The sequence below is a fragment of the Lotus japonicus genome, chromosome 4, assembly GCF_012489685.1.
Source record: "Lotus japonicus ecotype B-129 chromosome 4, LjGifu_v1.2".
Taxonomy (NCBI): Eukaryota; Viridiplantae; Streptophyta; class Magnoliopsida; order Fabales; family Fabaceae; genus Lotus; species Lotus japonicus.
The window spans coordinates 82,026,978-82,042,309 of NC_080044.1; the positions used below are offsets into that span (position 1 = coordinate 82,026,978).

The following is a 15,332-nucleotide window of genomic DNA, read 5'->3' on the forward strand; positions in this document are numbered from 1 at the left end:
CTAGATCAGTTCTAATTTTAATTTATGCATGCAATAATTGTTATGAATATTAATCATCTACCTCATATTATATAAATGTTTGATTTTCAGTTAGTCCCCTCACATTACTTATAACTTTGTGTTTTTGGATAATTTAAAAGCACATTCACCTATCTGAGTTTGAGCCCCTAACCCACCCACATTCAACTCAACTCAAACCAAGTATATATAATACTTTTCCGTTCACTCAACTCACATTCAACTCATTTAACTCATTTTAACTAATCTTATTCAAACAAAATTAATTTATCAAATTTACTTTTAAAATAAAAGTATCCAAACATAACCCACATGAACTCAAACTCTGTCTTACAAATCCACAAATTGCGATTGAAACATTGAGACCATAGATTCATGTCGCCTACTTGCCGAAAGCACAAATGGAAATGTTTTTACCATTCATTTTTGTCCCGCTACCCCGCCATCAAAACTTTCTGGCCCCTAAATGAAACACCATCTAAATTCAATTTTACAAACTTAAATTCAAACACACAAGTACTTATTTAGATGTAAACAACACAATCTTAAAGTACAACGACAAAAATAGACAAGCTGCAATTAATTAGTTGCAGACAATAATGGGGTGCAATGTGTATTGTGTTGTAAATTGTAATGTAAGGTTTCTAGCTAATTCCTTCAAGCTCACCTGAATCTTCTCATGTTAATAAAAGTCCATGCTTCATGCTTGCCTCACTATCAAACAAGCAAGATGCTTGGCTGCAAGAAAAGAAGGCTTATATAATATTAGATGTGACAATTATTCCAGGTGAGTTAATGAGAGCAATTACCAAACACGCTAGGCCCTGTCAATTCCATTCCACCCCTCAATTATTCATTCTTACTTTTTCTTTCCAATGTTCAAAGAAGTGACAAGCATGCCTCGTCCCTCACCGTGCATTTCTTATTCGGGCTATTTTTTAAAAATAATATAGAAATAAATCTTTTTACCTAAAAAAGTAAAAAAGAGAAATTGGTTTTTTGCGAGAATAAGTCCGTCACAAAATACTTGCAGTGTGTTTGCCGACAGTGAATAAATCCTTTACAAAATCATTGTCAACGTGTTTGCGACAGAAAGTAAACCCGTCAATACTTTTCGTGACAAATATTTAGGCGTCACAAAAAACACATGTTGGTAATTTGTTATTGAACTTATTTTTTTGGTAAATTGTTTTTGTTTTTACATTATTTAAGAAAAAGAACCTTTTTTATTGTCGGTGCTCAAAGTTTTGATGTGATGTGTTCTTCTTTTCTTATGCTTCAATTTCCCTTTTTCACTTGTACGACATTTTTCTAGATGAAAAAAATAGTGCAAAGCTAAAAAACTGATCATGGCACATATGCTGGCTAGGTCTGGATTGTAGTCTTACTCTTACTGCCTATCTCAAGGATCCTGTGTTTAACAAAACAAAAACAATTATATCTGATCTCAAATTTTTAGCAAAGAGGAATCACCATGAGGCCCAGAAAAAAATGTCTCCAAAAAAAAAGCCGGATTGTTCTTAGTTAGTGTTGATGTATTGCTTAGGGTTGATTATCTTTAGGTTTATAAGTGTTGAGACTTGGTTTGATGTTATAACTTATTATCTAATCTCTTTTCAAAAGAAAAAAAAAAGCGTGATGTCTACTGTAATTTTGGCTTTATTTTTAGTTATGTGGTATTGGTGTATTTTTTTTCTGTCAAAATGTGGTATAATTTTTTTTGTCAACATGTGGTATTGTTGTCGGTATGACTCATTGGCAACCTTTTGGGCTGGGCCTTTCTAATTTGGATCAGTTTACAATAAAAAGAGAAAGGAGTGAGAGCCTTGACACAAAAAACAGTGAGAGTCTATCTCTCTCACTGTGCGCTTCCAATGATCAGTTTTAGTTGACCAAAAAAAAGTGATCAGTTTTATGATTTATTGTGTGTTTCTTTTATTGCTAATAATAATCAATATGCTATTTTAGATGTTGATCATGATTCATGTCACGAGGGCGCCTCAATAATCACTTTATTCATCGCACAAGGACACAAGCCAAATGTTGAAATTAAGCTTGTCTTCACCAAAATAAATTAGTCATAGATTTCATTGGAATAGTACCCTCAATCATGTTTCTTATATCAGATTAATCATAGACGAATAAAAAACTTCATAAGGCAACCGCATTTGCTATTGTTATTTAACTAATTTACTTATATGACATGCATTCCATGGAAGAATTTATTTATTATATAACATAAATACTTAGACAAGTATTTGAGAATACACATTTGTTTGTATGATTTTTTTGTTTACTAAAGAATAGCAGTATATGGACTTTTGAGGCACTAATTAACAATTCCCAATCTGAATAACTTAGAAGTAGTCACAACACAACACAATAAAATAATTTTCAGGAATCCAGCAATGAAGTGGTGAATCAATCTATAGTGTGGTGGTATGAATAATGGTCAAAGTAACCAACGAAGCCGGCTGGGCGGCAGAACTGGTGGGTCCTACGTGCTCATGTTTTGCCGCGAGATTTCAAACCGGATGGAGTTACCCAAATGACCACTTTCGATTACAGACAGAATCAGACAGCTCACAGCTCTGTTGAATTAGCATAAGGGTTAATCGGTCATTTCGTAATCTGCCGTCCTAGACTTTTCGTCTCCGGCATATTGAATCGGTTAATCCTACTGTTTCCGTTGACATCAAAAACCCAATAACCAACTGACACTAACTGACTCCCGCCACCGCCATGGCCACCGTAACCGTCACCACTCGCTCTCAAATCCTCTGCTACACCGCCTCATTCATCTCCGGCGTTCTCTCTCAACCCGAACTCCGCCGCCGCCTCATCGCCACCCTTCTCAACCTCACTCCGATCACCAACCAACTCACACTCAAACACCTCAACCTCGCAGCAGACTCTCTCGAACGCGCCATCTCCCTCTCCACCCCGGCTCTCCGCTCCTCTTCCCTCTCCCTCGCCGAGAAGCTTCTCCTCCCTCTCCCTGAATACCCTGTCTCCTCCTTCCTCCTCTCTCTAATCCGCTCCCTCTCCAACCGCCCCGACGAATCTGCAACCAGCCTCCTCCGAATCTTCCACTCTAGCCCTTCCCTCGCCCGGTCGGAAATCGCGCCTTCTCTCTACGAACGCCTCTTCTCCCTCCACCTCCTCCCTGTTTTCTGGCGATTTGATCAACTGAGATCGCAAATTTTGTCCCACGACGACACCGGTGATTACTCCGATTCCGATTACTCCTCCGCGGTCCTACCTTCCGCGAAACTGCTTTCGAAGATGAGCGGGGATCAAGCCTCGAAGGTGAGAGAGCTGGAGGGAGAGTACTCTGAGGTTCTGGATGAGAATTGCAGAATTCTTGCGGAGTATTTCAAAGAGGTTTTGGTGAATAGAGACGGAGACGCCACGTCAATTAGTCCGCCATTGTTGATACTGAAGAGCGCCGCAGAAGATGGCGGCAGGGAGAAGGAGAACAGAAAGGAGCAAATACCGACGGAGCCGCCGCCTGTGTTGCAGAATGGACGGTATAATGTAATGTAGACTTCTTCTTTACTTTGTTATACAAACTCGTTACTTTTTTTCAAACAATTTGATAATTTGTAGACCATAATATGAAGTTCATGATGTTAGAGCAAAATAGTAAATTCCTCCAAAATTTGATTCTAAAGAAAAAATCGATTCTGAGCAGAAACTAACTGTGAGTAGAGTTTCTCCTATGTGAGTAGTGTTTCTCGGTATTTGAAGTAAGCACTGTTGGAGTATCTAGAATGAAATGAGTAAGTGTCTGTTTGGTTTTTAGTTTGAAAGTGATTTCACCCAACGGAGGTCTAAAACCTCTTTCACGTTTGGGGCAATGGAATGTGTTATCTCGAATTTCAATGCCCAGTCGTACTTCCAAACTGAAAACCAAACACAACCTAATATGATTATGGAGGAAACCAAACCAGTAGTTTCTTTGCATTTGATTTGATGATTTCCATGAATTGCATGACCATTCCTGTCATGTTTTTTTTTTTCCTGCAGCCAATGTGGTCTGAAAGGGATGCATCTACTGAATTTTTGAGCAGCAGTTCTAGTGGTAGATCCTCCCATTCACCATTATATCCTCAAAGAGTCTCTCCCAGAATCCCCAAACCCCCAAAACCTTCAAAACATTGGACATCACCAGTCTATTTAAACTCACCCGCCGAAACTGTATTCACTCTAGATGAGAATTTACTTTGTTCCACATCAGATTCTGAAGCAGAAAATGAGGTAATTGATGCCACCGAGAACGAGGACTGAATTTTCTATGCTTGTTGTTTTTCTTTGAATGCTGAGCTGTGAATCTGTCCTGTAGGAAAAGGACAAAAACATGGCATTGTTGAAGCCTCGACGAAGCCAATCCCAGGAACAAATGCAAACCGTCTTCAAAGAATCCAGAGGGTACATCATATTTAAAAACCATTCTTCATTCTTTTGTGTTAGGATGCATTTTCAGTAACTTGGAATTTTCCTGCTTCTAGTTCCCCAGATTCTCCAATGGCAGACTACGACAACCCGCCGCCGCATGGAAATGGAAAGCAACCACCTCCCAAAGATTTTGTGTGTCCAATCACTAGTAACATATTTGATGATCCGGTGACTCTTGAGACTGGTCAGACATTTGAACGCAAAGCTATTGAGGAATGGTTCAATAGAGGAAACATAACTTGTCCTATCACTCGCCAGAAGCTGCAAAATACTCAGCTACCAAAGACAAATTATGTGCTCAAAAGACTAATTGCAAGCTGGAAAGAACGCAACCCGAATTCTGTCCCTCCACCATGTGAGAGTTCATGTGAAGATAGTGCAGATGCAGAGACAGTGGTGAAGACAACAACAATGCCTTCAACTTCTCCTAATAGTGTTATAACACAAGCTACAGTTGATGGGATGATCAATGAGTTACGCTATGCAATCAATAACCTGTATATGTCAGAGATTCTTGAGGAATCTGAAAAGGCTGTGCTTCAAATTGAGAAGCTGTGGAGAGGAGTGAATCTGGGAGTGGATATCCATAGCATGCTCTCAAAGCCTCCTATAATTAATGGTTTTGTTGAGATCCTTTTCAATTCTGTGGAGCCCCAGGTGCTTCAAGCAGCAGTTTTCCTTCTGGCTGAGATGGGGTCTAGAGACAATGCTGTGATTCAGACTCTCACACGTGTGGACACTGATGTGGAAGGTATCGTGGCTCTTTTTAAGAAAGGGTTGACAGAGGCTGTTGTGCTGTTGTATCTCCTAAACCCTTCTGATGTGAGTCTTACAGAGATGAACATGGTGGAGTCTCTCATATCAGTTTTCAGTGAGAAAGAGGAAGACTTAGTTAAGATGTGTTTGAAGCCGAAAACAGCTGCAGTGCTTTTACTGGCACATATTACTGGAAGCAGTGAGGAGATTATTGCATCTTCTGCTGTCAAGACTTTGTTCTCTGAAAAAGCAATTGGAACTATTGTGGGAAGTTTGGGAGCTGAGTGGGGAGAGGAGAGGATTGCTGCAGTGGAGATCTTATTGAGATGTATGCAAGAGGATGGGACTTGCAGGAACACCATTGCTGATAAAGTAGAGCTGTCTCCTATTTTGGAAAGCTTCATTAGTGCCAATGATGGAGAGCGTTTTAAGATTGTTACATTTTTCTCTGAGTTAGTCAAATTAAATAGGTATGTTTCTTTTGGTTTCATGATTGCAGTAACTAAAACTAGTCTTTTTAATTAATGTCTGATAGCTTTCAATTGGCTTCCCTCCAGGAGAACATTCATTGAACAAATCCTCCACATTATAAAGGAAGAAGGACTTTTTAGTACAATGCATATTCTCCTTATTCATTTGCAGACAGCCCTTCAAGATCAATGTCCAGTCATGGCTGGCCTCTTACTCCAACTGGATCTTCTGGTATGAATCTTTGATGTCACTCGATCTTTTTGAACTGCTTTAATTTCTACTCCCTCCGGTCCTATTTATAAGCATGAAAGAGAAGAAAAATCTTGATCCTTTTTATAAGAACCAAATGAAAGTTTGAGCTATATTAATTATTTTTTTCCAATGATGCCCTTATTAATTCTAACTTGTAAAATGTGTCTCATTAATTATTTTCTCTCTTTCCCACTTTCCAATACTAATAATAAAGGGTAATTTTGGAAGTTTATTTTAATTCAAGACAAATTTAATGCATTTTATCTAGTTTAACTACATTTCTTAAACTATGTGAATTTTTTTTTTATTGCTTATAAATAGGACCGGAGAGAGTACTTGATACACTACTGTCTTTGTATTACTGCCTTAAATCTTAAATGCTAAAATGCCCTTTTGCCAGTAATAGGGAGTTAACTTTCATCATGCTATTTTTAGGATGAACCAAGAAAGATGAGCATATATCGTGAAGAGGCGATAGATACTCTTATTTCATGCCTGAGAAACACAGATTTCCCTGCTACCCAATTAGCAGCTGCAGAGACAATCATGTCACTGCAAGGGATGTTTAGCTTCTCTGGAAAACCTCTTATCAGAGAAGTCCTTCTTAAACGAGCAGACACTCGCAAAAGTTCCAGAAGTTCTGTACCTGTGGATCAGATGAGCACCTTGTTCCCAGAGATTGAAATTACTCCAGTAAAGTTTTTTCGAAACTCTATATTTTGAGTTTTCCTTTTCTGCTTTCGATACATGAATTATCATAGCTTCTTTTTTGTTGAGAATCCTGATTTTTTAAAATATAGCTCTATATTCCTTTATTTATTTGAAATCAACAGGAAGAAGAGAAGGCAGCTAATGATTGGGAAAGAAAAATTGCCTTTGTCCTAGTTAGTCACGAATTGGGCATAGTTTTCGAAGCTTTAGCAGATGGCATGAAGAGCCGAAATCCACAACTACGTTCAGCATGCTTTACTTCAGCTGCGTGGCTTGTATACATGTTGACCATTCTACCAGATACAGGAATACATGGAGCAGCGCGAGTCTGCTTGTTGAAGCTGTTCTTAAGTAAATTAAATTCTGCTAAGGATGTAGAAGACAGAATCCTTTCTATGCTTGCTCTCAATAGCTTTCTTCATTTCTCTGGTAAGTTTCACAAACAAAGCCATTTTTATTACAGCCTTCATTTCAAAAATATGGAACAGCTAGATAGTAACAAGGAATAATCCCAGATTGGCAGTTCCTGGAAGCATGATCACTCATACAGAATTCAACTTATATTTTAGATCAAATAATATTATTGCTGGCTTCTTTATCAGTATATTAACTGAAAAGTATGAAAATAGTTTCTGTAGATTAGTCAGTTCAAAGTGCATGCCATTGTTATGCGGAGCAGAAAACTGATGGTTGTACTTGATATTGTGAATTTCAGATGGCTTACGTGATATAAGTTCCTACAATAACGATATCTTAAAAGGTTTGCGAGAGCTAAAGAGATCGTCTCCCTTGGCATCTGAAATGCTAAAAGTTTTGGTCAAAGAGAATGAGTCCACATCAGTAAGTATGGTGTTTTCTTAAATCATTTTGGGGATTAGGCATGGTGGTGGATGATTTAAAATTCTTGATTGGAGCAGGACATTTGGATACATAAAGAGCTAATCCAAGTAGAATGCAGAGAGAATGGAGGAGTGTTGTCTGTCATCTGCTTTAAGGATAAAGTATTTTCAGGTCATGCAGATGGCAGTATTAAGGTAATCTAAGAGTTAGGATTTTACATGCCATGTAAATTCTAATGAACAATGATTTTACTTATGCATATGAAATTTGCTTAATGGAAAACACTTGGTGATTTCTAGGTCTGGAAATTAAAGGATAACTTATTCCATCTATTGCAAGAGATCCAAGAACACACTAAAGCTGTGACAAACTTGGTGATTTCAGAATCTGGGGACAGACTATACAGCGGTTCACTTGACCGAACTACTAAGGTAAAAATTTCTGCAGTTACTCTAATTTCAGTGCCAGTCACCTGCTAACAAAGATTTTGTTCATTGAAGAACAGATCTGGTCTATTGGAAAGACAGCAATACACTGTGCACAGGTTCATGATATGAAGGACCAGATTCATAAATTAGTTGTAACCAATAGCATAGCATGTTTCATCTCGCAGGGGGCTGGTGTCAAGGTACCCTATGAAATCAATCATAAATTCATGTTACTTTTTGGAAGGATTCTGCTACTACTTCACCCTAACACAAAAAATGCTTAACAATATTATTTTGCTCATATTATGTACTGAAATTACTTTGCTCTTTCATCAGGTTCAGCCATTGAATGGAGAATCAAAGTTGTTAAATTCTAATAAATATGTGAAATGCTTGACTCATGCTAATGGGAAATTATACTGTGGATGCCACGACAGTAGTGTCCAGGTATCAAGTTTTAGAAGTGTGACACATTCTTAATTCAATATGATGGTATCTCAACATGATTGTAATAATATTATTGTGATATTCAGGAGATACATTTGGCCACTGGAACAGTTAGTAGTATTCAAAGTGGTTCTAAAAAATTGCTTGGGAAAGCATATCCTATTCATGCACTTCAAATTCATGGTGAACTTATATATGCAGCTGGCTCTTCCTTGGATGGATCTGCTGTAAAGGTATGTCAAAGTCACCCAAATTCTTAATCCTTCTGTAATTTTATGAATGTCATAACATTATTAAATGTTTTAAATATATATGTTCAGATATGGAACAATTCCAATTACAGTTTGGTTGGATCACTGCAAACTGGATCTGAAGTGCGGGCTATGGCAGTGAGTTCAGAATTAATTTATTTGGGGTGCAAGGGAGGTGCTGTAGAAATTTGGGATAAGAAGAAACATAGTAGAGTTGACACATTACAAGTGGGTACGAATTGTAAGGTTAATTGCATGGCTCTAGACAGCATTGAAGAAATTTTGGTGATTGGAACTTCAGATGGCCAAATTCAGGTATACCTTTTAATTGATTCAATTAATAAACCTCTTGTTTGAATCTTGATCTTCAGTCGATTACATTTTATGACTTAATGTACCATCTGATCCTCTCCAAACACAATAATCATTGAAGATTTTACTGTGCCAATTTCGACTTCAAAATCAGCCTATTTATGTCATCTATATACCCAATAACATTTGTATTTTGCCTTCTAATATCAGACATATAAACGAAACTGTAATAATCAAACTTTAACAGTTGCTAAATCTCTGGTAATTGCAGGCTTGGGGAATGAATTAAAAGCAGATCTTCAAAATGTGCTGATACAAGAAGACAAAGATGTACTTACACATGACAATTTTAGATTCATTAAGAAATGCTTTCATTTTTTAGGTTCCTTAGGAGCCGTATATAGCTCAAAGGTTTTTTAATCACATATTTATTTTATACATACAGGTGCCTTGTACATAGATTCACTTTCTGTATATGTAGATATGATTAGTTTGCAATATGTGTATGAAACTGACTTTTTATGCTATTTTTTTCATGCTTTTATCCCTTTTCCCCTTTAGTTAAGGGTATGTTAGGATTATAATATGAACATGGAAGAAAGTCAGAAAGAAGAAGAAAATTTTATATCCACTTTTATATAACATTCAAGTCTTTAGTGTTAGATTATGGTGACTTCTATGCATATATTAATCATGTGCCTTTTTTACTTTGTAATAGAGGTCGACCCATGCTCAATTGTGATAGATGTCTTCTAAATTTTCATGTCAAAATCAAATCAATATTTTCCTTATTTTTTATTAATTTTTCATTCTAATGATATTTTTACTTTGATCACTTGCTTTCATTAATGTTCAAATTTGTTCAATCAAATTAGACATTGATGAGGATGCACCTTCTTCATATATGTAGGACCTAGCTTGCTTGAAGCTTAAGGAACTAAGAACACCGTAGATCTATGTAACTAAAAAGAGAAAACAACACAGTGGATGAGGAAAGGAATGGAAAGGTGGCATCACACTTTCATGATTTCATGAGATTGATAAGCCTAGGTGTAAGAGAAGTCACAAGACATCTCATAATAATTCTCAATAGGATTACTAGAGAGAAATTACAAAAAGATGCACCCTTATATGGAAGGGGCTAAGGTAGCGCCTATACGAGAGCATAGATGAGCCTAAATACAATTTAGCCTAATAAGAGTTCATGACTACTAATGCATCTACTAACCTAATTACGCCGAAAGAGGAAGCCAATAACGTACGTAACCTGTATGGACTGGAAATGTGAGCCCTTAATAAGACTCAATCCTAAATTTTAATTAGGCCCTTATACAAGCCCAAATAATATACCATACATATAAAAGTAAAATATTAACGATACTACTTATATTGAAATCATGTAATAAACAATGATTTCAATATGTTTTCTAAAGTCTTGCCCCTTCTTTCCACCTTACATGGAATATTGTAGCTTGGATTTACACGAGCACGTACACGAAGTTATTGTTACACTGAGGATAGTGGCAGAGGGAGTCCGAACAAACCCTTGCTATGAGCTCTCAAACTTTTCAATTTCTGTTCTATTACATGTGATACATCTGTATGTGAGTTGTAAAAAACAGTATTGACATGCAAAATTCTTTGATCCTGACCTCTCTCTTTTAACATGGTGTCTCAAATTCTTTGATACACGCGATGAGGGGATCATATTTCTTACTTAGACTGTTAACTAGGCTTCTTTTGTGTGGATATGTATGGCAAATGAGATCAATTAATCTTCTCCTTTGCCCTTTGAACCTTTAATTTGATCCATCGTTTGGTCATTTGAACTAACCTTTACGTTCCACTGAGTGGCATATAAAGAAATAAGACAACGTACGTGTTCTTCCATGTCAACCCATTTCAATGGACAGTACTGCACGATAAATAACGTAACAGAGACCACTTAATTGGCCAATAAGATGCCTAATTGATCTCTATAAAATGTTCACAGCTAAGCATTGGGAGTTACAACTGAAGTTAGCTCAGAACTTGAATGAAACCTACTCACCGAAAATGACTAAGTAAGCAAATAAACCACGAGGAAAACAGCATACATTAACAAGAAGTAACACTACACGCGCACCACGTTACACAAAGGATCATGTAATGTGCATGTGGGATGTGTCAAAAGCTCAGTGCAGTTGGTAAGTAAAAGCAAGTCATAAAATGCATGATTATCTATTATAGGATATGCCAATTCATCTCTTTAGCTGCCGAATAGTCATCATGTTCTCTTTCTAACATATATCTGTTGACACTAGTGCAAACAGATATTAGCACTCACTTTAAGGTAAAAAAGTGAACAGAATTCTTCATATAAATTGAAATGAATGTGTGTACCAGGGATGACACTTGTCAATTGATGCTCTGTGCCAAAAAAAAAAAACAAGTACTGGGCATATCTTCCAATATTCTGCATGGTCATGTTTCTGTTACAATAATTTATATAAGTGCTTCGGTAATAACGAGGTCTGGCTGCACCCACTAAGCTGTAACAAGGTGAGATATTGTGTGTGGAAAACAAGAGCTTGTTGTCCATATGCATTCATCATTCATGTGTTTAAAATAAAGCTCTGCTTTTGAAGTACTTAACTTCGATTATGTTCTGTTTACAATAGCCTTTCCATGCTCACATAGCACAAGATAAATGGAGATGTCAATGGAGCAAAGCACAGCCACTGAACAAGTTACAAGGAAAAAGGGTGGTTACAGAACCATGCCCTTTATCATAGGTGATTAAAATCATGCCATTTCTACTAGTGAGTTATGTATTAGATGTTCTAAGCAGATTGTTATTTATTTCTAACTTTTTTTCTTCTTGTTTTAGCAAACGAGACCTTTGAAAAGGTTGCAAATGTAGGGCTCCATGTAAATATGGTCTTGTACCTACTAAACGAGTATCATTTAGACCCTTCAACTGCAGCTATAGTAATATTCCTGTGGAATGCCCTGTCCAATTTCATCCCCATCTTTGGTGCTTTTCTTTCTGATGCTTGGCTTGGACGATTTCATGTTATAGCATGGGGAACAGTCATAGACCTCATAGTAAGTAATACTATAATCTTCATATCTTGTCAGTAAGCATGCAGATTCAAAAAGCATAAGAGTACACTCATTGGATGTTTGGTTTCACGAATTGGACAGACATGTTTATTGGAAGCTATGACTTGTAGCTTTTGATCATAATTAATTCTAGAGCATTTCACTATGAAACCAAACATGCTATCGATCTTAGTCCATGTTTAGAAATCCTTCTACAATTGATTCTAAAGCTAGAATCAATTTTGGGCAGAACCTTCTGTGAGTAGCTGTTATTGCTAGAATTGATTATGAGGAAAAAAAAGGTCATCCGAACATGCTATCAGTCCTTTTCTAGAATTTGAAACTGAAACTTCTTACATAGTGTTTTCTTTTATCTTCATCACAGGGATTAATTGTGTTGTGGTTGACTGCAATCATTAGGAATGCAAGGCCTCCAGATTGTCATGGTGAATCTTGTGCAGGTCCAACAGGAGGGCAACTCCTGTTTCTTTTCTCTTCCCTTGCTCTCATGTCTTTTGGAGCAGGTGGCATTAGGCCATGTTCCTTTGCCTTTGCTGCTGATCAAATCAACAACCCTGAAAACCCACAAAATGAGAGGATCATGAAGAGCTTCTTCAACTGGTACTATGTTTCGGTTGGCCTTTCAGTGGTGGTTGCTGTGGTTTTCATAGTTTACATTCAAGTTAAAGCAGGATGGATTGTGGGTTTTGGCATTCCTGTAGGGCTTATGTTGTTTTCTTCTATCATGTTCTTCTTGGGTTCTTTTATGTATGTGAAAATGAAACCAAACAAGAGCTTGCTCACTGGCTTTGCACAAGTAATTGCTGCAGCCTGGAAAAAGAGACACTTGACCTTGCCTCCAAAGAACTCAGATATGTGGTATTTCCAAAGTGGCTCTAGTCTTGTTCAACCAACGGACAAAGCAAGGTACTACTAATTTGTCATATTCAACTGACATAGCTTATAACATGTTCGAATCAGTTTCTCATTCATCTGAATCAATTCTAAAACTCAGAAGTTACTCATAGAAACTTTTTCTGAAAATTAATTTTGACTTCAAAATCAATTGTAGGAGTGTTTTCAAACATGTACTTAATATGCTTTACTTAGCAAAGTTACTTGTACAAAGAAGAAACCATTGACTTTCCTTTTTCCTAGATATTATCACCCTTGCACAAAACAAGGGAGAATTTGCCAACCATGTCATTTTAAATTGTAGTGTTGTTGGATTACTACTAGGCTTATCTTGTTTGAAAAAGTTTACGTTAATAGTTCATGACATGCTTATAAACAGTTTTAGCTTATTTTCATAAGTAGCTCAGATTAGTTTATGAATAAGAGCCTAAAGCTTCTTATAATCTATTCTTTTTTCAGTAAGCTTCTCGAAATAGTTTATGAACAAGTGCTTAGACCATAAAAGTTTATCGCCGTAAGGAATTAATTAAGTGGTTTACCTTTATTCATGTGTATACTGTTTAGTTCAATATTTGATTAATTCTCCTTATAGGTATTTGAACAAGGCTTGCATAATCAAGAACAGAGAGAAAGATTTAGACATTCATGGGATGGCGATTGATCCATGGTGTCTGTGCACAGTAAGACAAGTAGAGGAGTTGAAAGCAGTAATAAAGGTCCTTCCCATTTGGTCCACTGGCATCATAATTGCTATGAGCATAAGCCAACATGCTTTTTCTGTGGTCCAAGCTGGCACCATGGACAGGGTTGTGCGCAATTTTGAGATCCCAGCAACCAGCTTCGGTGCATTTGCAATCCTCACTTTAACCATATGGGTAGCTATCTATGATAGAGTTATAGTTCCCTTGTTATCAAAGTACACCAAAAGAGGACTCACCGTTAAGCAAAGACTGGGAATTGGACTAGTTCTATCAATTTTAGCCTTAGCAGTAGCAGCATTGGTAGAGAGAAAAAGAAGAAATGAAGCCATGAGAGAAGGGTTTATGAACAATCCCAAAGGAGTGGTGAACATGTCTGCAATGTGGCTAGTTCCACAGTATTGCTTGACTGGTTTAGCTGAGGCTTTCAATGCCATTGGACAAATTGAATTCTATTACTCTCAGTTTCCTAAAACCATGTCTAGCATTGCTATTGCACTTTTCACCCTTGGCATGGGGGTAGGGAACTTGTTGGCTAGTCTTATAGTTAAGGTTGTCAAAGATGGGACAGGGAGAAGAGGCAAAAACAGTTGGTTGTCATCAAATATCAACCTAGGGCACTATGATTACTACTATGCATTCCTTTCCCTTCTATGTTTTCTTAATTTGTTCTACTTCTTCCTATGTAGTTGGGCTTATGGGAGTACTCAAGATATAAAAGTTTGGGATGAAGAGGTTGACACTAAATTAGAGCCTGAGAAAGAGACAGAAACAGAATGATCAGGAAGACAAAAACTAATCAGTGAAGGGTTTCTCATATATTTTGTCCTAGGTAAGACAGTGTATAGCTTTGCCTAGTTGAGTGGATATGGAGATAAAAGGTGTACAATTATAAGAATTTGGATACTGATTGACTATAACTTGAATAGACTTTCAATCAAATCCATGAGAACAGTGCCGATTATGTTTTGTCTTAAAGTGTGTAACTTTCATTTACAATAATACAAACGACAAATGAAACACACCAAGAAAAACATTCAACTACATGGAAGCAATTTGATTATATGAATGCTTGGTTTTGGTTGAAACTACTTAGATTATAAAGCACTTTTCCCACTTTCCTGGGCTCAATGTGAAAGAGATTTTCTTGTTCAGTTGGAAGAATGACAGCTCACATTCATATACAAACATAATCATATTTTCGATCACAATTTCGACCTTAGGATTTCACAATGAGATCTAAATATAATCAAAAATTGATTAGATCATCTTAAACACATTCTTCAATACAAAACTCACCAATTAAAATATTAAATTTCACATACAATAAAAAAATCAATTATTTTCGATTCTAATCCCTCATTTCATCATACAAAATTCTTCAAAATTAATTAAATTGTCATTGTTGTTTTGACTTCTAAAATTTCAAAATAAAATTACATAAACCTTCAAATACTTCAATTGAAAAAAAAGTATAGTTCTAACTTATAAGGTAAAGAAAATTAATGATTCTAACACCCTTCATAAGTGTTTATGACCATCACATCTTTTACACTCATCACAACTCAACACCTTTCACCATTATCGTTGTAGTCACCCGAGACCCTAGACCTTCTACAACAAAGATGAAATGTTTCAAGTAGAGATAAAGAATGATGATAAAGATTACATGTAATGAATGCGGCAGTGGT

General features: G+C 36.7%; 2 protein-coding genes across 4 annotated transcripts; both read left to right on the plus strand.

The window, feature by feature from the left end:
- Nucleotides 1-2,339: 2,339 nt before the first annotated feature.
- On the plus strand, nucleotides 2,340-9,575 carry LOC130710525 (putative E3 ubiquitin-protein ligase LIN-1). The gene is made up of 15 exons (XM_057559827.1): nucleotides 2,340-3,555; nucleotides 4,048-4,278; nucleotides 4,364-4,449; nucleotides 4,530-5,702; nucleotides 5,790-5,934; nucleotides 6,391-6,648; nucleotides 6,789-7,095; nucleotides 7,382-7,506; nucleotides 7,584-7,700; nucleotides 7,806-7,937; nucleotides 8,012-8,134; nucleotides 8,271-8,381; nucleotides 8,468-8,614; nucleotides 8,702-8,947; nucleotides 9,216-9,575. The coding sequence occupies exons 1-15, from the start codon at nucleotides 2,761-2,763 to the stop codon at nucleotides 9,231-9,233; spliced, it is 4,014 nt and encodes a 1,337-aa protein (XP_057415810.1). The 5' UTR covers nucleotides 2,340-2,760; the 3' UTR covers nucleotides 9,234-9,575.
- A 1,398-nt stretch (nucleotides 9,576-10,973) lies between these two features.
- LOC130710526 (protein NRT1/ PTR FAMILY 1.2-like) lies at nucleotides 10,974-14,685 on the plus strand. 3 transcript variants are annotated; one of them, XM_057559828.1, is made up of 6 exons: nucleotides 10,974-11,130; nucleotides 11,330-11,485; nucleotides 11,605-11,718; nucleotides 11,814-12,031; nucleotides 12,414-12,955; nucleotides 13,536-14,685. In XM_057559828.1, exons 3-6 carry the CDS (start codon nucleotides 11,634-11,636, stop codon nucleotides 14,419-14,421), a joined length of 1,731 nt encoding a protein of 576 aa, XP_057415811.1. In that variant the 5' UTR covers nucleotides 10,974-11,130; nucleotides 11,330-11,485; nucleotides 11,605-11,633; the 3' UTR covers nucleotides 14,422-14,685. The 3 variants fall into 3 exon arrangements, with proteins under 3 accessions (XP_057415811.1, XP_057415812.1, XP_057415814.1); XM_057559829.1 differs by lacking the exon at nucleotides 11,330-11,485; XM_057559831.1 differs by lacking the exons at nucleotides 10,974-11,130; nucleotides 11,330-11,485 and having other exon boundaries at nucleotides 11,492-11,718.
- Nucleotides 14,686-15,332: the final 647 nt, after the last annotated feature.